This window comes from Oncorhynchus kisutch, linkage group LG27 (genome assembly GCF_002021735.2).
Source record: "Oncorhynchus kisutch isolate 150728-3 linkage group LG27, Okis_V2, whole genome shotgun sequence".
In the NCBI taxonomy this organism is placed as follows: Eukaryota; Metazoa; Chordata; class Actinopteri; order Salmoniformes; family Salmonidae; genus Oncorhynchus; species Oncorhynchus kisutch.
The window spans coordinates 14316133-14339972 of NC_034200.2; the positions used below are offsets into that span (position 1 = coordinate 14316133).

At 44.0% G+C, this 23840-nt stretch overlaps 1 protein-coding gene across 14 annotated transcripts in view; it reads right to left on the reverse strand.

Moving 5' to 3' along the window:
* The window catches only part of obscnb (obscurin, cytoskeletal calmodulin and titin-interacting RhoGEF b), a 102590-nt gene that overhangs the window by 57093 nt on the left and 21657 nt on the right, over positions 1–23840 (reverse strand). For 11 of the 14 annotated variants that reach the window (XM_031806454.1, XM_031806444.1, XM_031806446.1 and 8 more), the window contains exons 6-33: positions 23448–23714; positions 23070–23176; positions 22670–22838; positions 21622–21894; positions 21154–21432; positions 20055–20330; positions 19134–19409; positions 18437–18718; positions 17589–17864; positions 16481–16756; positions 15901–16170; positions 15537–15809; positions 15135–15401; positions 14646–14915; positions 13840–14109; positions 10112–10381; positions 9888–10000; positions 9601–9754; positions 7461–7622; positions 7165–7269; positions 6059–6325; positions 5530–5799; positions 5090–5356; positions 4722–4988; positions 4338–4604; positions 3956–4225; positions 3464–3733; positions 2998–3264 (exon numbers count right to left, since the gene is read on the reverse strand). In XM_031806454.1, the coding sequence (XP_031662314.1) occupies positions 2998–3264; positions 3464–3733; positions 3956–4225; positions 4338–4604; positions 4722–4988; positions 5090–5356; positions 5530–5799; positions 6059–6325; positions 7165–7269; positions 7461–7622; positions 9601–9754; positions 9888–10000; positions 10112–10381; positions 13840–14109; positions 14646–14915; positions 15135–15401; positions 15537–15809; positions 15901–16170; positions 16481–16756; positions 17589–17864; positions 18437–18718; positions 19134–19409; positions 20055–20330; positions 21154–21432; positions 21622–21894; positions 22670–22838; positions 23070–23176; positions 23448–23714 (6780 nt within the window). The remainder of the gene's footprint in view (positions 1–2997; positions 3265–3463; positions 3734–3955; positions 4226–4337; positions 4605–4721; positions 4989–5089; positions 5357–5529; positions 5800–6058; positions 6326–7164; positions 7270–7460; positions 7623–9600; positions 9755–9887; positions 10001–10111; positions 10382–13839; positions 14110–14645; positions 14916–15134; positions 15402–15536; positions 15810–15900; positions 16171–16480; positions 16757–17588; positions 17865–18436; positions 18719–19133; positions 19410–20054; positions 20331–21153; positions 21433–21621; positions 21895–22669; positions 22839–23069; positions 23177–23447; positions 23715–23840) is intronic. The other 3 variants (XM_031806443.1, XM_031806451.1, XM_031806453.1) reach the window with 3 other exon arrangements.

A 23840-nucleotide genomic window follows, 5' to 3' on the forward strand; every position in this document is an offset into this window, starting at 1 on the left:
GACCCGCTCCACTACAGCCATGTCGATGTGAATGGGAGCCTGTTCGGCCATCCTTTTCCTGTAGTCCAAGATCATCTCTGTTTTTTTCTTAGCACCACACTGCCAGGTCTCTGACCTTCTCCATATGAAGGTGATCAGGCCTACCACCGTTGTGTTGTCAGGAAACTTAATGATGGTGTTGGAGTTTTGCTTGGCCACTCAGTCGTGTGAGAACAGGGAGTACAGGAGGGGACTAAGCACGCACCCCTGAGGGGCCCGCTTGTTGAGGATCAGTGTGGCAGATGTGTTGCTGCCTACCCTTACCACCTGGGGCGGCCCGTCAGGAAGTCCAGGATCCAGTTGCAGAGGGAGGTGTTTAGTCCCAGGGCCCTTAGCTTAGTGATGAGCTTTGAGGGCGCTATGGTGTTGAATGCTGAGCTGTAGTCAATTAACAGCATTCTCACATAGGTGTTCCTTTTGTCCAGGTGGGAAAGGGCAGTGTGGAGTGCGATTGAGATTGAGTAATCTGTGGATCTGTTGAGGCGGTATGCAAATTGGAGTGAGTCTAGGGTTTCGGGATGATGGTGTTGATTTGAGCCATGACCAGCCTTTCAAAGCCCTTCATGGCCACCGACATGAGTGCTACGGGGCGGTAGTCATTTAGGCAGTTTACCTTCACTTTCTTGGGCAGAGGGACTATGGTGGTCTGCTTGAAACACGTAGGTATTACAGACTCGGTCAGGAAGAGTTTGAAAATGTCAGTGAAGGCACTTGCCAATTGGTCCGCACATGCTCTGAGTACACATCCTGGTAATCCGTCTGGCCCCGCGACCTTGTGAATGTTGACCTGTTTAAAGGTCTTGCTCACATCAGCTATGGAGAGTGTGATCACACAGTTGTCTGAAACAGCTGGTGCCCTCATGCATGCTTCAGTGTTGCTTGCCTTCGAAGCGAGAATAAAAGGCATTTAGCCCATCTGGTAGGCTTGCGTCACTGGGCAGCTTTGTAGTCCGTAATAGTTTGCAAGCCCTGCCACATCCGACAAGCGTCCGAGCCGGTGTAGTATGATTCATTCTTTGTCCTGTTTTGACACTTTGCCTGTTTGATGGTTTGTCTGAGGGCATAGCGGGATTTCTTATAAGCATCCGGATTGATGTCCCTCTCGTTGAAAGCGGCAGCTTTAGCATTTAGCTCGGTAGGGATGTTGCCTGTAATCCATGGCTTCTGGTTGGGATATGTACATATGGTCACTGTGGGGACGAAGTCATCGATGCACTTACACGGAACCCAAACTGGCTGCGCGCGTGCGCCATCGTGTGCATAAATGTATTTTGTCCCCCCACACCAAACGCAATCACGACACGCAGGTTAAAATATCAAAACAAACTCAGAACCAATTATATTAATTTGGGGACAGGTCGAAAAGCATTAAACATTTATGGCAATTTATCTAGCTAGCTTGCACTTGCTAGCTAATTTGTCCTATTTAGCTAGCTTGCTGTTGCTAGCTAATTTGTCCTGGGATATAAACATTGAGTTGTTATTTTACCTGAAATGCACAAGGTCCTCTACTCCACCAATTAATCCACACATAAAATGGTCAACCGAGTCATTTCTAGTCATCTCTCATCCTTCCAGGCTTTTTCATCTCTTGACTTTATATTGTGATTGGCAACTTTCATAAATTAGGTGCATTACCGCCACAGACCTCGTTCGTCTTCAGTCACTCACGTGGGTATAACCATTGAGGAGATGGCACGTGGGTACCTGCTTCTATAAACCGATGAGTAGATGGGAGAGGCAGAACTTGCAGTGCAATCTGCGTCAGAAATAGAACTGACTTATATTTTAGCCCTTGGCAAATCAGACACTCGTTGGCACGCGCGAGCAGTGTAGGTGCAATAATTTAATAATATAGATTTCTAAATATATTTTGCAACGCTCGTGCATGCGAGGCGAGCGGTGTAGTCGGCCTGTTATTGATGAAGCCTGAGATCTGATGGTATGAATGGTGCCACAGGTATCGAGGGCACCAGCTGTGGTCACTTGTGATATTGCATAAATTGTGCATTTGACAATGCACACTGCAACGACAAGTCTAGATGAACGTTAAAAGTCAAGCAAGTATCATTTCAATTTCAGAGAAACTAAAGAAGAGGGAAAATGCAGTGATGCACTTCCATCTCTGGTATCTACTACAGCTATAGATCTGCTAGATAGGATGGGGTGGGGCAGGATTGTTATGAGAGTGCCCAGCCCCTTCTAGCCTCCATATAATTCGAACCATGGCCCCGGCCATGGGAGTTACCTTTGACCATTAGCGAAGCATACGCTCTCTTATCCCCAATCACCACATAGACGGTGCCTGAGTCCATAGGTGTCAGCTCGCTCACGGTGAGAGAGTAGAAACCCCCCTCAGATACCTGGATCTCATTGAGGGGGGTGGGCTGCAGAGGGATTTGGTCTAGATACCACTGCGCCAGATAGGGCAGGTCCCCCTTGAAACACTCAACGTCCTGGGGTGGCTCCACTATGAACACGGTCTGACCTGGATGAAACAGATCTTAGACCATGACGGAAAGCAGAGACAAGGGCACATGCTGTTCTGAGCATAATGTGTGTCCTGTCCACCAACCAGAATAGGACTAGACAATAGGAAGGAATGATCTCCCAAATGTTAAAACATTCAGCATATAGTAAGGCAAAACAAAGGGACATGAATAATGCTCAGTCAATGCAGTTGCATCGTATGAATGTTGTCTGTTCAAGAAGACAAGCAGGAGAGTCAATCTTACTAGATGCTGTGCACTGCAGTCAACATGTCAGCAAATCTTCTATTTTCAGTGTCTGTAACTACTACATTAAAAAAAGTTATCAACATACAGTATGAATGTGGAAAACCATACAGCAATTTCAGTCGAAGGTAATATCAATTCACTATAAACTGTTTGGTGATCTCATAGTAATTGTAAGCACGATAAAGAAAAGATCTACACTGTACAGAGACCAAGGTCTTACCTTTGACTGTCACCTTCGCCATCATCGTGGCAGTGCCCACGTCACAGGTGTAAGTGCCGCTGTCTTTCTCCTCCAGCTGTTTGATAGTGAGTGTGAGGACGGTCTCCTTCTGACTCATCTCATAGCGTCCCCCGTCCTTCAGCTCCACGCCCTCCTTGGACCAGGCGGCCTTGGAGGCAGGCTGGGCCGTCTCACACTGCAGGGTCACTGAGCCCTCCTCCTCCACCTCGCTGTCCTTCAGCTCCTTGGTAAACTTGTGGACTGGCTCTGAGGAAAGGTACATCCAGGTAGGAGCCCAGCAGAGAGCATTGAGGTCGGAGAGGAAACATTTTTTGTTTGTTATTTAACATTAAAAAGCAGTCACAGTTTAAAAGTGGTAGTTCGTGGTCAATGATACATGAATATCCTGTAATCAACAACCGTTAAACAATTGAAGGTGTCTGTGAAGGGAACTGGTCAGACTTACCTTTGATCTCCAGCTTGGCCTTGGTAGTGGCCCCTCCGATGACCTCACAGCTATATTCCCCAGAGTCCTGAACAGTGACACTGTGGACGGTCAACTTCATGACCCTCTCCTCTTTACTGATCTCATACTTCTCACTCTTCCTGATGTCCTTCCCATCTTTGGCCCACTGGACGGTGGCCCTGGTCTGTGTGACCTCACAGATGAACACAGCATCCTCCCCTGAGACTACACTAATGCTCTGCAGCTCCCGTGATACAGATTGAGCTTTGCCTGGAACAAGTCACAATTATGTGTTTTAATTCTGAGGGTGGCTCAATTTCCTTTCAATCACATGCAACAAACAAACTCAGAAATGTGATATGTTTTCTCTCAATGGTCTACATACCCAACTTTGCGATAACCTCAGGGATCAGTTGATCAAAGTCTCAAAACCATGAACGGTAAAACCCATGCAGATTGATGTTAGAACCTCAACTGGTAAAGATGTCTGACCTTCAACAGCTAAGGTAGTCTTGGAGTTCAGGTTCTTGATGTTGAAGACCACCTCACCAGCATCGGCTGGCGTCACATCCTTGATAACCAGCATGTACTTGCGACCTGTACTGGAGACCTGGAAGCGTCCTCCGTTAGCCACGGTCTGGCCATTCAAGGTCCAGGAACACTCGTCAGTGCTTTCCCGTGACAGAATACACTGAAAGCTACATGTCTCTCCCTCCATCGCCTCCACGGACTTCAACTGCTTGGTGATACCTATGCTCAGGTCTACATAAAGGGAGGAGAGAGGAGTTTTTCTTTCAAAGACATGATGACACAATTGCTGCCTCAGCACACTATATTAATTTGTTTGCAAGTTATGCAGCTTTGTCATACACACCCCTCACAGTGACCTTTGACTTGGAAAGCTCAGTACCCAGGTCGCAGCTGTACTCCCCTGCGTCTTCCTTGGTAACATCCTTGATGATCAGACCCAGGGACTTGCCTGTGTGCAGGACCTCATACTTAGAGTCAGTGGTCAGGAGCGTACCATCTTTCCTCCAGGCGGGGGAGACCCTGGGCTTGGAGGCCTCACACGCCAGGGTGATCATACCTTTCACCTCTCCCACCACGTCATCCAGAGACTTGAGGAACACTGCACGCTTCTCTGGAGGAATGCAAATGGAGATCACAACCACCAGTTAAAGATGTTTAACATATTCTTTAGTCCCACTTCTACACTACAGTATTTTCACCTGGACCAAATTAGCTCATGAGTCTTTACCTTTGACTTTTAGGGTCACACCCTCCTTGATTTCCCTGACCTTGAAGATGATGGTGCCCCCATCCTCAGGTGCCAGATTCTTGAGTGTGAGCGTGTGCACTTTGCCCACGTGTGTGATGGTGTTGACCTCGTTGGAGAAGAGTGCTTTTTCATTGAGTAGCCATTGCACCTCCTCATCAGTGTAGTTGATCTCACAAATGAACACTGCATCACTGTCCTCATCCACCTCTGTGTCCACCAGGTGTTTGGTGATCTCCACTTTCCGAACTGCAATAACCCACAGCACACATCTCATTTGAACCATCAACGCTCAGCAAAGCAATCAGCATTGAAGTCAAATCAACACCAACATCTGATACAAAACGTACCCTCTACAGTGAGAGTGGCTTTGGTCTCGGCAGCAGCCGACTGACAGCGGTACTCCCCGGTGTCTTCCCCAGTCAGCTTCTGGATGGTCAGCTGAGCCCTCACAGCGTCCTGTTTCAGGCTGTACTTGTCTGAAGCATCCAGGAGGGTTTGCCCTTTGAACCAGCTCACCTCTTTGGGTGTGGCGGAGAACTTGCAGCTCAGAGTGGCTGAGCCCTTCTCCTTGACTGTCACATCTTTAATGGGCTCTACCACCTCAAGAGGACGCTCTGTAGTTGAGAGAATAAGGAGAACAAACAGGTCTGATCATAGGCAAGTAATATAGCATGCTCCTAACCCACTGGTTATGAGAACGTCATTTCAACCAGCTATACCCACTGAGAACATGGTAGTCTGACATAACCATTTGGTTCCATGCTCTGTTTAAGAAGAAGCCTCTGACCTTTGACAGTAAGCTGGGCCACAGACTTGCTCTTGCCAGCCATGAACTGGACAGGTCCTGTCATGGAGGCCTTGGTCTTCTTGAAGGTGAGGCGGTGCATGGAGCCCTCCTTCTCCATCTCCACGTCAGCGCTCTCCTGCACGGCCACACCATTCAGGGTCCACTTGGGGGGCTTGACTGAGTCGATGTTGATCTCCACCTCGAAGAAGGCGGCAAAGGGCTCGGTCACTTCCACGGCACTTAGCTCCCGTACGACGCTGATGGCCTGCTCTAGATGGACCACAGACAGAGTGTTTAGGTCATACTTGAGGTAAAAATCACTCTTAATTGCACTCTTTAGGGATCTGTTAAGAGTGCTATTTCCATTCACTCATTGACTGGTAGTCCTGTGTCCTGAAGTATTGATATGTGCTAAAAGAGATTCGGAAGTATATTTTGATAAAGCCACGTCAATACTTTATAAAAATACACTTCATAGAAAAGTCTTACATGTTTACAATAGACACGGTCCTGGATTTTCTCCTGTTACCTTCCACAAGAAGTTTACAGGATGTCTTGTCGTCGATGGCGTCACAGGTGTAAGTATCCTCATCATCCGAGCCCACGTCGTTTATGGTGAGTTTGCGGTATATACCCTCGCTGCTGATCTCGTGCTTCTTGCTGGGCTTGATCTCCTTCTTGTTCTTGTACCACTTGACCTTGGCGCTGGTCCGGGACACTTGGCATTCCAAGAACCCACGGTGTGTATACAAGGCTAACTTATCCCTGAGCTTCTTCACAAACTGGACAGGGAGCTCTACAGTAACAATAACAACCGTATCAATACAAGGAAGCCATACTTAGCAGTACCAAAGAAACATATCAAAACACTACCACACATCAAAGCAGTAAGTAGCACTAAACTAAGACAGGGAACAGAAAGTACTCAACAGGGGTCAGTACGCCAAAGAAAACAACTCCACATCTCCCTGTGCAATTCACATCCACAGGCTCTCCCAAGGAACAGTGATTTATCGTGTGCCTTCTTCCATCAACTCCAACATCCTGAGGGGCTCAGATAGCCAACTGCATGGCCTTCTCATTCCTGGCCTGGTACAGAGGGATCGCCATGAACAACACGAGAGACAGTTCCCGAGGGTAGTCGGGTCACCCTAGGATCTAGGTTCTGTGGTTCAGGTTCCCCAGAGGATGTATAGCAGCCATGCGTCAAAGAAAGACCATGGATTCCCAGGGAAACCACTACAAATCGTTAAGGATGTAGCACTCTGGCCGGGGATACAAAACACCAATATTCCAGTCTAAAAGAGGCCAATGCAGTATCATCCCCACAGACGTTTGGCTGCTGAACCAAAATAAACCTCAGGGAAATAACTCTGAAGACACAGAGGACAGTCTGACTGGCTGAGCAATTGACTAACTGGATCAGTTGACATAATATTTTTCAGGTTTGAGTTATGGATCGGGAACTGCATTCACCATTGGCATGTTTAACGAGTGCTTGTGAATTCGTTGAATTTGTTACGTACCGTATGTTGTGATGTGCTGACCTGAATATGTTATTATATCCTATGTTGCTTAGCATATCATGCCATAAATACCATGCTATAGGGAGAGCATGCTGGAAATAGACTTTACCTTTCACTGTCAGTTTGGCTGTTGAAGAGGCCTTTTCAGCTGTGAATTTAATCTCAGCAATGTCTTCTGGGGTCACCGACTTAAACAGCAGCACATAGATTTTACCTTTAATTGAAAGAAGGCAACTTATAAGAACAGTACCGAATGTTAAAACACTGAAATAGTACATTTGTCCTGATTGATCAATGATAATAATTCAAAAATGGTGTATTACTAAAACGTATGAGTGTTTATCACAAATATGGACATCTAAACATGTATTTGGAAAGTATGGCAAATGTGTGTATTCTCCTCACCCTCTTGTCTCATCTTGATGTTGTCACCGACTTTGAGTTTGGTGTCGCCTTTGAACCACTGGCAGTCCACTTCATCGTGAGAGATCTCACAGAAGAACGAAGCGCTCTCCTTCTCCATCACCTCCACGTCCTCAAGCCTCTTCACTATTTTAATGTCTCGGGCTGTGGAGAGAGAGAAGCACAAGAGACAATAAAAAGAGACATTAGAAAGTCTTCAACGTATCTAATGCTGAATGGAATATGGCCGTTCTTTTACATAGATTTTTAGCTGTAGAGTGGGGTCTGAAATTATTCACACCCTTGATAAAGATTAGCAAAAATGACTGTATAAAATAAATAATTGAAATACTGTGCTATATTGGAGCCTGAAAAAAAATGGGAAAGTTATATTATTTTATACTAATAGAATTGCTCAGACAAAGAGATTTTGTTTAACAAGTAATATATATTTTAAGGCAAAAAGTTAGAGGTCAAAATTATTGACACGTGTTTTCAATACCTCACCTTGCAAGGATAACAGCACTGAGCCTTTTAATGAGTTGAAGAACACATTGGATTTGTATTTATTAGGGATCCCCATTAGCTGTTGCCAAGGCAGCAGCTACTCTTCCTGGGGTCCAAACACATTAAGGCACTTATCACACATAAAACAAAATAACTGAAATAGTACATCATATAACATTATTTCACCACTACATATCTACAATACAAAATGTATAATACCACCATACACCAATATTACAATATACTGTACGTGTGTGTAGAGTGAGTGTGCTAGCGAGTGTGTGCGTATGCGTGTGTCTGTACCTGTGTGTGTGTCTCTTCACAGTCTCCGCTGTTGCATAAGGCATATTTTTTATCCGTTTTTTTTTAAATCTGATTCTACTGCTTGCATCAGTTACCTGATGTGAAATAGAGTTCCATGTAGTCATTGCGTTATGTAGGAATGTGCACCTCCCATAGTCTGTTCTGGACTGGAGGATTGTGACGAGACCTTTGGTGACATGTCTTGGGGGGTATGCATGGGTGTCCGAGCTGTGTGTTAATAGTTTAAACTGACAGCTCGGTGCATTCAGCTTGTCAACACTGCTTACAAAAACAAGTATTGATGAAGTCAATCTCTCCTCCGCTTTTGAGCCATGAGAGATTGACATGCATATTAATCAATGTTAGATCTCTGTGTACATCTCAGGTCCAGCAGTGCTGCCCTGTTCTGAGCCAATTGTAATTTTCCGAGGTCCCTCTGTGGCAGGTGCCAAGTGCGACAAAATTATGGCCTGTAGGACCTGCCTTGTTGATAGTGTTGTTAAGAAGGCAGAGCAGTGCTTTATTATGGACAGACTTCTCCCTATCTAAGCTACTGCTATATCAACATGTTTTGACCATGACAGTTTTACAATCCAGGGTTACTCCAAGCAGTTTAGACACCTCAACTTGCGCAATTTCAGTCACTGTAGTAGCTGACGTGTATAGTGTTGAGTCATCCGCATTCCTTAGACACACTAGTTTGTTCTTCTTTGTATTCAGTTTAGTCACATTATTTCTCAATTGTAAGGGATCGTAGACCATTCCTACGTACAGAATCCTTCTAGGTCCTTGATATCCTTTTTTTTTAAGGATTCTGCATGGAGGAATGTGTCTAAGATCCCTGTCAATGTATTCTCATGGAAACAATTTTGAACAAGCTACCGTGACGTTATCATCGCACGGTGAGGCATTGACAGTTAGTGAAAAAAGGGGTGTCAATCATTTTGACCCCCACCTTTATGAGATTTGTTTTAATCACTTGCTAAACAAAATCAATTTCTCTAAGCAATTGTATTCGTATAAATTAATAGAATTTCATTTTTTTGGAGCATACAATATAGCTTAATATTTAAATGATTTATTTTATACAGTCAATTTTGCTCATCTTTATCAAGTCTGTCAATAAGATCGGACCCCACCGTATCTGGTAAGAAGAAGGTCTGTTATTTCAAAGAGTGACACGCACTATTTTTAACTACCTGTACAACAAAGTACTGTACAACTATCCTTGACAAGCCTAATACATAATTAGATTTTATTACACAATCAGTATCATTGGATTGCATAATATACAGTGTATTGTATCATGTGAATAACATGCGGGGACTCATACCGTGAATAGTGAGTTTAGCTGATGTGTTGTCATCAGACGTTTGGCAGACGTATGTGCCCTCATCCTCTTGGGAACATTTGTGGATTAGCAGGCTGCGTGTGCGCCCCTGGGAGTGGATGCGAAAGTTCTTTCCTGGTTTCAGTTCCATGTCACCCTAAGAAACAGTGGTCTTTTAGTAAAAATGATTTAATTGTATACACAATTATACAAATAAAATAGCTGACATTGAACACTTTCTCAATTTTCATAACTACAGTTCCATGATTTACAGGAATATGTTTTCTCACCTTGAACCACTTGACCTCAGCGTTAGTTCTGGACACCTCACACTCAAGCGTAGCCTTCTCCTTCTCTGGGGCTTTGACATCCCCCATGGGTTTAGAGATCATAGCCGCAGGTTCTATATAAACCCCAACACCAATAAGCACAACCTTCAAATAACAGCTGCCACTTCAATTAGCACTCAACTCGATGAATAGTTTACTGTTTGTCGAAAATGGATATAACCTACCTGTAACAATGAGTTTGGCAGATGTTTTGACTCCCTCTGCTTGGAAGGCAATTGTCCCTGCGTCCTCCATCTTAATTTGGGATAGTGTGAGGGCGTGCTTCTTTCCCAGGGCCGTGATGCGGCAGTTGGACCCTGCCTTGAGCTTGACGCTGTCCCTGGTCCAGGAGCCCTCCACGTCAGCCTGGCTGAGCTCCACCTCAAGGGTCACTGTCTCCTTCTCATGGGCCTTGACCTCCGGCAGCAGGCCGTTCACCACCTCAATCTTCTTCACTGGGAAACACAGACAGAGGGAACGTTTAGGTGTGCTGGAATATGCATAGAATTATAGGTTACACAGCATCATCAGTAAGTGTCCTGTACATCTCTTCTTGGCACTGAAACTGTAGATATAAATAGTCTGAGTATCTGGGTGGGGGTCAAATGTTCTATCAAACTACATGTAATATTAAAGAATACTGTTACTATACTCAATAGGGGCTAGTTACTGTATACTGTACAGTGCCATCAAAGTATTCACGCCCCTTGACATTTTCCACATTTTGTTGTGGGATTAAAAGGGATTTAATTGTCATTCTTTTGTGGGATTGAAAGGGATTTAATTGTCATTCTTTTGTCAACAATCTACTAAAATACTCTATAATGTCAAAGTGGAATAAAAATTCTAAAATGTGTTTAACCCCCTGAGTCGATACATGTTAATAAATCATGCATTTATAAAGCCCCTTTTTTTTTACATCAGCAGATACCCAGCCTAAAACCCCCAAAAGCAATCAATGCAGATGTACAGTAGAAGCATAGTGGCAAGGAAAAACTCCCTAGAAAGGCAGGAACCAAGGAAGAAACCTAGAGAGGAAGGAGGTTCTAAGGGGTGACCAGTCCTCTTATGGCTGTGCCGGGTGGAGATTATAAGAGTACAGTGCCTTGCGAAAGTATTCGGCCCCCTTGAACTTTGCGACCTTTTGCCACATTTCAGGCTTCAAACATAAAGATATAAAACTGTATTTTTTTGTGGGACACAATCATGAAGTGGAACGACATTTATTGGATATTTCAAACTTTTTTAACAAATCAAAAACTGAAAAATTGGGCATGCAAAATTATTCAGCCCCTTTACTTTCAGTGCAGCAAACTCTCTCCAAAAGTTCAGTGAGGATCTCTGAATGATCCAATGTTGACCTAAATGACTAATGATGATAAATACAATCCACCTGTGTGTAATCAAGTCTCCGTATAAATGCACCTGCACTGTGATAGTCTCAGAGGTCCGTTAAAAGCGCAGAGAGCATCATGAAGAACAAGGAACACACCAGGCAGGTCCGAGATACTGTTGTGAAGAAGTTTAAAGCCGTATTTGGATACAAAAAGATTGAAAAACTTCCTTGTTTTCGCCATTTGTTTGCCATGCATCCGCGAGATTTTTTTTTTGCCTATGCCTTTATTCCAATGCATTAGCTTTATCCGTTGATGTATCATTGTTTGCTGTGGTCAGTCAGCTCAGCTGTTCAGAGCACTCATTGCTTTGTTTCACAGGTGTGTTCTCCATTCTCCTGTAGTAGTAGACCATTTATTTAGCATTATTATTTTCTATTCATATTTGTTTTCTTTACTGCATCACCTGATGATGGTCAACAATATCACTAGACAACTAGCCTACAGCTAGACATCAATGCGCATCCAACAAGTATACGTTAATGACAGTAGGCCTATAGTTGACCCTCGTTTAGAAGCATTCGATTTTGCAGTGGGATAGGCCTACATTATTTTGGATTTGTGTCCCCATGGGAACTGTTTTACCGGTGAAACATAATGAAATGTTACGTTGGCATAGTTACACTTACAGTGCATTTTCCCAGATCTCCAAGATCCATGATAGGTACAGGTTTTAAGATCAATATTCTATTTCAATTGATAAACGCTAAATAACGATAAATAACACTGTCATTGTAATGGTCTTCTTCCTCCCCTGACGAGGAGTAGTAGGAAGGATCGGAGGACCAATGCGCAGCGTGGTAAGTGTTCATGATACTTTTAGTAGAACACAGAAAAATACAAAAATAACAACGTGAAATAACAAAAACCGAAACAGTTCCGTGTGAAACACACAGACACAGAAAATAATCACCCGCAACTCAAAGGTGAAAACAGGCTGCCTAAGTATGGTTCTCAATCAGGGACAACGATTGACAGCTGCCTCTGATTGAGAACCATACCAGGCCAAACACAAAAATACCAACTCATAGAAAAACTAACATAGACAACCCACCCAACTCACGCCCTGACCATACTAAAACAAAGACATAACAAAAGAACTAAGGTCAGAACGTGTCAGTCATAAATGTAAGGAAAGAAAGGTTGTGTTTTATGTCACACGATGTCACACCCTGACCATAGAGAGCCTTTTATTCTCTATGTTGGTTAGGTCGGGTTGTGACTAGGGTGGGTTATCTAGGTTATTATATGTCTATGTTGGCCTGGTATGGTTCCCAATCAGAGGCAGCTGTTTATCGTTGTCTCTGATTGGGGATCATATTTAGGCAGCCTTTTCCCACTGGGTTTTTGTGGGATCTTGTTTGTGGTTCCACGGTTCCACGGTTTTTTTTCTATCACAGTTACTGGCCTAATGGTGAAATCCTTGAGCGGTTTCCTTCCTCTCCGGTAACTGAGTTAGGAAGGACGGCTGTATCTTTGTCGTGATTGGGTGTATTGATACACCATCCAAAGCATAAATAATAACTTTACCACGCTCAGATGGATATATTCAATGTCTGCTTTTTTACATTTTACACATCTACCAATAGGTGCCCTTTACGAAGGATTGTAAAACCTCCCTGGTCTTTGTGGTTGAATCTGTGTTTGAAATTCACTGTTTGACTGAGGGACCATACAGGTAACTGTACTGTATGTGTGAGCTAGAGATGTAGTCATTCAAAAATCAAACCTGTTTCGGCTAGACGTTCCGCTGGAAGCCATAGGAACTGTAAACAGGCGCCTCATAAATCTAGTTTCCCATAGAAAACACAAAAAAATTCCTGGATGGTTTGATCTCGGGGTTTCGCCTGCCAAATACGTTCTGTTACACTCAGACATTATTTTAACAGTTTTGAAACTTTAGAGTGTTTTCTATCCAAATCTACCAATTACATGCATATCCTAGCTTCTGGGCCTGAGTAGCAGGCAGTTTACTTTGGGCACGCTTTTCATCCAGACATGAAAATACTGCCCCCTATTCTAAAGTGGTTTTAAACACTTTTATTGCACACATTTATTTACCTTTATTTAACTACGCAAGTCAGTTAAGAACAAATTCTTATTGTCAATGAGAGCAGAATGACAGATTTGTACCTTGTCAGCTCGGGGGTTTGAACTTGCAACCTTCCGGTTACTAGTCCAACGCTCTAACCACTAGGCTACCCTGCCCCACACATAGTGAGTCCATGCAACTTATGTGACAGATTCTTACCATATCAAAGGGGTTGAATACTTATTGACTCAAAACATTTCAGCTTTTAATTTTTAATTAAATAATTTTTAATTAATTTGTCAATATATATATATATTACATTACAGGGTATTGTGTGTAGGCCAGTGACCAAAATCTAATACATTTCAAATGCAGGCTGTAACACAATAAAATGTGAAAAAAGTCAAGGGGTGTGAATAGTTTCTGTAGATACTCTACATAACCATAAAACTACCACAGCTGTAAATAGGACACCATTCTTACTTACCATCCACTGTGAGTTTGGCCTGGGTCTTGTCGTCCAGGGTCTCACAGGAGTAGTAACCACGGTCGGCCGTAGTCACACTCTTAAAGACCAGGGTCTGCTTGGCTCCGTCCACCCTGATCTCCATGTTGCCTCCAGGTTGTAGCACCACGCTGTTCTTCATCCACCTGACCTCTTTAGAGGGCTTACTCAGCTCTACCTCCAGCTTCACCTCCTTCTGTTCCTCCACCGCCATCACATTCTCCAGCTTCTTCTTGAACATCACCGGCTCCACTGTCAGGGCACAAAGAAAACACAGATATTAGAACTCCTTTCCGAAAACTGTAGCCCTTCTACATTTTTTGTAAACAATGGCTGTAATTGTATATCAATCAATGAAAACAATCAGAGGATTTTACAGAACAGAAGCATATCCATGGGAAATGTGCATATTTTTTATATCGTAAGTGCAATATGTAACTTTTTGGGCAACCTGACCAAATTCACATAGAAATGTGCATTATAGATTCTCATTGAAAGCAAGTCCAAGAAGCAGTACATCTGTTCCGTTTATATGCTTCTCGTTCTTAAGTTTAGCTTTTGCATCTTTTACTTCTGGTTTTGTACACCAGCTTCAAACAGTTGAATATACTATATTTTTGGTTATGGAAAAGATATTTCACAGTGATTTAGATGGTAAAATTATTCTCTACACTATACTTGCTCTTTTGGTCACAAAAAACTGAAATTCGGCAAACTATTCGAATTTTAGCAAACAGGAGCTATTTCTCCATAGTACACCTTTAAAGCGAATGGAGGTTGGTTCTTACGTTGCACTTGGAGGGTAGCACTGCAGGTTTTGCCCTCTGCATCAATGCTGATCTCTTGAGCATCATCCTGACTGACTGAGGTGACGGTGAGGGAGTGGCTGGTGCCCCCATGCTCAATCTTATATTTGGGCCCTGCAGTGATGGGCACGTTGTTGCAGAACCATTTCACGTTGACGTCAGCTGGGGTGACACTACACTTGAAGATGGCCTCCTTCCCCTCCACAGCAGCGACGTTGCTCAGCTTGGAAGTCAGCTTCACCAGTCTGGGTGCTGAAAAGGACAGAAAATAATAGATTACTTGGAGACATAATTAGACTCAGGAACACAGAAAATGGGTTAATATGGAAATGAATGGCTTAACATCTAGTGCGTTTGACTGTATGTCTGTAACTACTGTATGCTGTATCTTGTATATGTCTGTAACTACAGTTCATCTTGTATTAGTCAGGTACCAAGTTGTAAATCGAATGAAAACAAAGCCTCAGCTACCTTTGGTGGAGACATTGGCAGAGGTCTTATCATCTTTGCATTCACAGCTGTATTCTCCCTCGTCCTCTTTTGCCATTCCTGTCACAGTAAGGACCCGCTTGGGACCAACAGTGCTGACACAGAACCTGCCGCCGGGTTTGACCTCACAGCTGTTGTGGCGCCAGAGCACGTCCCCTAAGGCTCGGTTCATTTCACAGGTCAGTGTCAGTGTACCACCCAGCTCTGTGACTACAGGCTGCAACTGCACCACAAACTTCAGCGGTGAGTCTGAAGGGAAACATGGCCAGCATTTCAATAGCTAAATGGAATATGTAGGATCTTCATAGGTATTGACTATGCTCACAGAAACATACAACACTAGCCCGTCAATCATTTGTTCTGACGAATGAAAAGCAAACTAACCTTTGACTTGAACTTTGAACTCAAGCTTGTCGTCAGCAGTGTGGCAAGAGTAGGTGCCACTGTCTTTGACTTCAGTGGACTTCACAATCAGGGTACGAGAATGTCCCTCTCTCTTCATGTCATACTTAGAGCTCTCCTTCAACTCCACACCGTCCCTGAACCACTTAACGCTGGCACTCTCCGAAGTCAACTCAGTGGTCAAAACAATCTTCTCACTTGCTTGAACACTGCATGCACTCTTCACTGACGTTTTTTTAAACTTGGCAGAGGATTCTAGAAACAAAAGAGAAGACTTGTTAGTATAGAGGTGATAGCAAAGACATTTGGGTACAACAAACATTGTTGAAAGTCAATGACATCCTACCTGCCACCTCTATCCTGAAGGCCAAATTCTCCGCTCCAACCTCACAGGTGTACTCTCCAGCATCCTTCTTCTCCACCTTCTCTATCACCAGCTGACGAGTCTTGCCCTTTGTCTCCATGGAGACTGTCTTACTGGAAGTCAGCAGCTTGCCATCCTTGTACCATTTCACCTCTGTCTCGGTATCAGACACCTCACAGCTCAGAGTGGCTTTCTGGGAGAGAGTAGCTTTCACCTCCTTCTGTACAGACTCCTTGTTGGAGAAGGTAGTCTCTGAAGGAGAAATCATGAAATGGCACAGTAATATTAGAAACCCTTCATTTAGGGTAGAACACAAAAAATACAGGACGCATATCTCTACATGGGATATACATGGGACTGGGAGTCAATAACCAGCAATTCAAATATAGTTTTAGATAGACACAAATATGCAACCGAGAGACAGAAATCTACAACAAAAACAGACATTCAGGGAACATCGGCTTATGTTTATAACTTTTTTTTGGGGGGGGGGGGGCCATTCAACATCCAAAGCCTTGAGAGAGATATCAATCTGGACAACCAGCTTTCATATCATCCATACCTGCCACCTGTATCCTGAAGGCCAGTTTCTCTGCTCCAACCTCACAGGTGTACTCTCCAGCATCCTTCTTCTCCACCTTCTCTATCACCAGCTGACGAGTCTTGCCCTCAGTTTCCATCTGGACTGTCTTACTGGAAGTCAGCAGCTTGCCATCCTTGTACCATTTCACCTCCGTCTTGGTATCAGACACCTCACAGCTCAGAGTGGCTTTCTGGGAGAGAGTAGCTTTCACCTCCTTCTGTACAGACTCCTTGTTGGAGAAAGCCGCTTGAGTTTCTGAGAAAACAATCATGGAGATGCATGGCAGTACCAGAAACATTACATTCAATGTCAAATAATCCCAACAACCAAACCAGATACCATATCTTACACACAACAGACCTGGGGGACATAAAGAGATACAATTAACCATCTGCGTTTCTAAAGTGGAAGACAATGAAGCAAAAAATACATTTCAAGACAATCAAACAACACAACAGTATAAGATCTCTTTTCTTTAGGAAAAACATTTATAGGCAATGTAGAGAACACATACACTGAGTGTACAAAACATTAGGAACACCTTCCTAATATTGAGTTGCACCCACTTTTGCCCTCAGAACAGCCTCAATGCGTTCCATAGGGATGCTGGCCCATTGTTGACTCCAAGGCTTCCCACAGTTGTGTCAAGTCGGCTGGATGTCCTTTGGGTGGTGGACCATTCTTGATACACACAGGAAACTGTTGAGCGTGGAAAAACCCAGCAGCGTTGCTGTTCTTGACACACTTAAACCGGTGCGTCTGGCACCTACCACCATACCCCAATCAAAGGCACTTAAATATTTTGTTTTGTCCATTCAACCTCTGAATGGCACACATACACAATCCATGTCTCAGTTGTCTCAAGGCTTAGAAATCCTTCTTTAACATGTCTCCTCCCCTTCATCTACACTGATTGAAGTGACATCAATAAGGGATCATAGATTTCACCTGGATTCACCTGGTCAGTCTACGTCATGGAAAGAGCAGGTGTTCCTAATGTTTTGTACACTCAGTGTATATTGACAACTATTTAGCCTCTAAAGCCTTCTGGGGAACAATAATAGACAGCGGATTTACATGTCCTTACCTGCCGTATGAATCCTGAAGGCCAGTTTCTCCGCTCCAACCTCACAGGTGTACTCTCCAGCATCCTTCTTCTCCACCTTCTCTATCACCAGTTGACGAGTCTTGCCCTTTGTCTCCATGGAGACTGTCTTACTGGAAGTCAGCAGCTTGCCATCCTTGTACCATTTCACCTCTGTCTTGGTATCAGACACCTCACAGGTCAGAGTGGCTTTCTGGGAGAGAGTAGCTTTCACCTCCTTCTGTACAGACTCCTTGTTGTAGAAGGCAGCTTGAGTTTCTGAAGGAGGAACCATTGAAGGATATGATGGAAATGAAAAACCTTCCACTCAATATAACATCAAAACAGGAACCATATCTGTAGACTGGACAAATACGGGATTGGACATTGAGCCGCCTTCCAAAGTCAACCATCGGAAATTCAAATGTTTTATGGAGACGGACACACACACCAGAACAACAAACAAGGAAACAGAGCACTCAGATATCCCCATGAGCAACATCAGTCAAACAAGACACACTATTAAAAGGACATTGTTGTGAGGAATCAAAACAACCAATTAAAAAACTCCCCAAACCTTTCTGTTTGTAAGATAGAACTTACAAATTCTATGGTCCCAATTACACTTTGAAAATAACAAAAGAGCTGTAAGTTTGTAAGATAAAAACAGAACTGAAAATGTAACTGTGTCTGCCCCATAACATCTCCTCAGACCTAGGTACTGTAAATCTCTTCTTGAAATAAGAATAATGCAACTTGAATTCGTAGGACAAACAAATGGGCAACCATTCCATCAACCAAAGCCTAAATGGCATCAGAGGGCATGTAACTAAAAAATAACTCCTCCTTACCTCCAGTCACGTGTATCTTGTAGGCCAGCTTTTCTGTTCCCACCTCACAGGTGTACTCTCCACCATCCTTCTTCTCCACCTTCTCTATCACCAACTGACGAGTCTTGCCCTTTGTCTCCATGGAGACTGTCTTACTGGAAGTCAGCAGCTTGCCATCCTTGTACCATTTCACCTCTGCCTTGGTATCAGACACCTCACAGCTCAGAGTGGCTTTCTGGGAGAGAGTAGCTTTCACCTCTTTCTGTACAGAGTCCTTGTTGGTGAAGGCAGCCTGTTGTGCTTCTGATGGAACAATCATTGAGGGGCAAAATGGCAGAAATGTTTCATTTGGGGTCAAACAGTATCAACACCAAACACAGGACACATCCCTTACTGTCCTGTACAGACCATGGGGACAATGAACTACAGAACGTACACCGGGAGTCAAGAATTCTAACATGATACGGAGACAAACAAACTATGCAACAAGCATGGAAACAGACTTTTTCAGACATAATATGAGCTAGAGCAGCGACACAGATTGCAGGAGACATCAACTTGGGAAGACAACTCAACAAATGAAATAACCTTTGTCAAACACAAGTTTTATTGGATAAATATCTGTAGGACAGGCATATGGACAACCATCCCTCCCACTATAAGCCCTATAGCAGACGATAGACGGACAGTAAATCCAATAGTTGCAAAACATCCATACCTGCCACCTGAATCTTATAAACCAGTTTCTCCGCTCCAACCTCACAGGTGTACTCTCCAGCATCCTTCTTCTCCACCTTCTCTATCACCAGCTGACGAGTCTTGCCCTTTGTCTCCATGGAGACTGTCTTACTGGAAGTCAGCAGCTTGCCATCCTTGTACCATTTCACCTCCGTCTTGGTATCAGACACCTCACAGCTCAGAGTGGCTTTCTGGGAGAGAGTAGCTTTCACCTCCTTCTGTACAGAGTCCTTGTTGGTGAAGACAGCCTGGGCTTCTGTAAATCAACCATTAGCAATTCAAATATAGAATGGGAATAGACACACAGCCCCAAAAGGGACAGAGACCAGTGAGACGTCCCAATAAGCAACAATAGCAAGCCAGAAGTCAAAACAACCAGAGCCATATCAAGCAAAGAAACAACCTTGATGCGCCAAATACAGGTGTAGGATTTTTGCCAGTTTGCTACAGCAGGAAGATAATCCTGCAGCAACAGTAAATGGGAATTGTTTGTAGGGGGTGCTACATTTTTCATAAGGCAAAATCAAGTCTGAAATGTCAAAGAGGAAATGACAAACTTTAAAAGCATTTTTTAAATTCAAATACACTACAAGTTTCACATTTCCTGTATTGCAGTAAAGTTGTCCTGCAACAGGGTGATCAAATTAAGATCATACCACCTTGTCTGATAAAATCAACTAATCCTAAAATTGCAATTTTAACACTAAGGCAACAACAAAATAGGCATTGGTTTCTGACTGAGACTAAATCTAAATGTAATTTAACAGTACATTTGCCAACGCTTCCCAGAGGAGAGATAAATATAAAACAGTTATATTTTCCTAAGATAAACATGTCAAATGTGCATATCAGACAACCATTCCAGCAAAAGCAGACCAGACAGCGAGTAGATCCTCCTTACCTGTCACCTGAATCTTATAGACCAGTTTCTCCACTCCAACCTCACAGGTGTACTCTCCAGCATCCTTCTTCTCCACCTTCTCTATTACCAGCTGACGAGTCTTGCCCTTTGTCTCCATGGAGACTGTCTTACTGGAAGTCAGCAGCTTGCCATCCTTGTACCATTTCACCTCTGTCTTGGTATCAGACACCTCACAGCTCAGAGTGGCTTTCTGGGAAAGAGTAGCTTTCACCTCCTGTACGAACTCCTTGTTGGTGAATGCAGACTGTTGGGTTTCTAAGGGAACAATCATGGAGGTGCAAAGTTGCATCACAAATGTTTAAACACTAAAAACATGATCATGACTCTGGACATCTGTCTCTCTCTTTCTCTCCCTTCCCGGAGGACCTGTGCCCTAGGACCATGCCTCAGGACTACCTGACCTGATGACTCCTGGCAGTCCCGTTACTCAGTCCACATGGTCATGCTGCTGATCCAGTTTCTGCTGTTGTGTCTGCAGCCTTTGAACCCTGACCTGTTCACCGGATGTGCTACCTTGTCCCCTCTCCTCCTCTCTCCTCTCTCTCTCTCTCTCTCTCTCTCCCTTCCACATCTGCTGTCTCAACCTCTGAATTCTAGGCTGGGTTTCTGTATAAGCACTTTGTGACATCTGCTGATGTAAAAAGGGCTTTATAAATACATTTGATTGATTGATTGAATGATTGATTGACATGGGTAGCATTGACTGATAGTTCAGCATGTCAACCACCTATAACTCTAATATTGCAGAGACAGAGACAGAGACAGAGACAGCGCGCCATTGAAGTGTCCTGAGAAGCCTTGATATTCACCCAATGAAACAACTTCGAAGCCCAAATCTACAAACCATGATCAATCTGATAAACTCACCGATTTCATTCTCAATTATAACATATTGAAACTAACAAAACAGCCATACATTTCTAAGATAACGAGCAGAGCGGAAGCAATTCTAATGTACATTTTCCAAACCATCTCCAAGGACTGAGAGGGAAAATGTTCTACATTTGAACGACTGGCACATGAACAACCACTCCAGCAACCTTTGTCAAAAGCAGACAATAGATAGTGAGAATATTACCTGAAACATGTATTTTATAGACCAGCTTCTCTGCTCTAGCCTCACAGGTGTATTCTCCAGCATCCTTCTTCTCAATTTTGTCTACTACCAACAGACGACTCCTGCCCTTTGTCTCCGTGGAGACTGTCTCAGTGGAAGTCAGCAGCTTGCCGCCCTTGTACCATTTCACCTCCGTCTTGGGGTCGGACACCTCACAGCTCAGAGTGGCTTTCTGGGAGAGAGTAGCTTTCACCTCCTTCTGTACAGACTCCTTGTTGTAGAAGACTGCCTGTTGGGCTTCTGTGGGAACAATCATGGAATGGCACAGTAAAATCAGAAACATTTATTTTAGGGTTGAACACTAAAAACAGGAACAATATTTGCATAGGCAGTCTGGGATTCTGAAGGTTTGCCTAGGTTATTAAACAAACTGAAATGCAATGATACTATTGGTCCATTGTGCTCGGCAGACATTCCCTTCTCTCTTACCTTTGATCTTGACCTGGAATGTGACTTTGTCCTCGACTGTCTCGCAGGAGTAGTGTCCCTCGTCACTCTTCTTGGCATTCTTGATGACCAGTCTCCTCTGTGTCCCTTTGGAGACGACGGTGGTTCTTTGGTCCTCAGTGACCAGTGTCTGATCCTTCCTCCACACCACCACCCCGCTTGCAGACGACACCTCGCAGTTCAACTCCAGGTCCCCGCTGAGGGCAGGCGCCACCTCCATGGGACCCCTGGGCTTGTTCAGGAACTTGGCTTCATCTGGAAGAGAAACAGGGATGGGATTTTGTCATCAAGAACAAACACTTGAATTGTCCACTTCTTTTCATTCATAGAAATGTGGCAGCAATCCATTGACACCTTAAGGTTATAATTAAATGTTAACAAAGAACCATATGGAATTGAATATTTAAAAAATAAACGCAATGACAGAATTTATCTGTGACGAGTTATTCGCTTTTTCAAATACTGGATTATTATATTATAACCAAACAGTTACATTTCATACACCATCATATGATAGGTGGGTGTCTGCCTGCGCGTGGTTGGAGGACAGGGGACGGTACCAGTGACACATTGGACTTTATTACAGGATGACAGAGAGCTCTTTTCCATGCTAGACGGCTCACTACCACCTGGTGTTAGCTGTCACAGCCCAGTCTGTCCCTGTGTGTCATGTGGCGTGAGAGGGGCTTTCTGTCGCTAATGTAGGTTAGAGGTTGCATTTGATACACTGTCACTTTAAGACTCGGGGTCTGACTAACCCACTGGATTTAGATTTTTAAAACATGTCAAAAATTAAAAAATTTAAAACGGTGTTCAGTGAAAGTATACAGCATTTTGCTATTCCTGCAACTCTAATAAAAGGATATGGGGATCTGAGGTACCAGGTTTCCACTTCCCACCGGGTGCCAACAAGTTATTAATAAGTTGCATACATGTGCCCATTGGAGTGCTTTCTTCTTTTTAGCATGACAGATTACTACAGGAGTTGAGGTGAATCTTTTTTCTTGATCCTTCGACTGTCCTGTTGTACCTTTTAGAGAAAGCTGCAGGGACATTCGGTCTTCGTTTAAGACACACTCATAGATGCCCGTGTCCTCTTCGGTGACGTTGTGCACCATCAGGATCCTCTTGCGGTCGGTGCTCATGCACTCATACTTCTTGCCCACCTTCAGCTCCCGTCCATTCTTCATCCAGACCACCTACAGAGTTAGAGGAAACGTAAAAAATTTGGCGGAACACACAACCCACATAAGAGTCAGCCTAACACATTCATTAACACAGTGAATTGAATCGGAACAATTCTAAAGAGTTACGTTATTTTGGTATTTATTACACTACCCCCTTTTACGTTTCATAACCCTAACAGACCAATAAAGCATGACTTTGTTCATTCGTTCATTCAGTCATCTGGACTTTTCCCCACTACACACCTGAGCATCATAATCGGACACCTCTGTGGTCAGCTGGGCGGAGGACTGGGCGCTGCAGGTCACCACCTCGGTGTGAGCGGACTTACTGGTGAACCGGACAGCTGGAGCTACAAATAGAGGTTTCACCTGTAGCTGTTGTTTGTGGAAAAATCCCATGGAACTGATGAGGACTGTCTACCAACAGAAAACACCTGAGGAACTGAAGTTACCTGAACCTGAGGTTCCTAACTGCTTATGTAGCATGAATACAAAAGGACTCATAAACACACGGCATATAGAGCCTCTATACAGGCAAGTCTAAGCATCAATCTTAATGAAGACCTGCACATTCAACCCACAGATCTTATTCTTGGCATTGCTCTCTATTCCAGTGCTTACCCTTCACGTGGAGTATACAAGTGCTCTCGGAGCCACCGCCCACAAATTTGACCGCGGCTCCATTCATCTCCATCGAGACGGTTCGGATTGTCAGCGTATGTGTGGTCTTTTGGCGTGTGATGAGGTAGTCAGCCCCACTCCGCAGGAGGCGGCCGTTGATAGACCAGGAGCCAGAGCACACGGCAGACAGGTCCACGGAGAGGGAGGCCTCCTCGCCTGAGATGGCTGTGCTGTTCATCAGGCCTGTCTTCACCTCTGCAGAGGGCTCTGGAAGAAAGGGTGAAATAAACCACGTCAATATGCTTCATTCAAAAGCAGCGTGCTGGGGTTTTACTGAAGTGATCAGCTCTGGAGAGGGCGTGGGTTATAGGACGTATTGTCTCACCGCTAGGG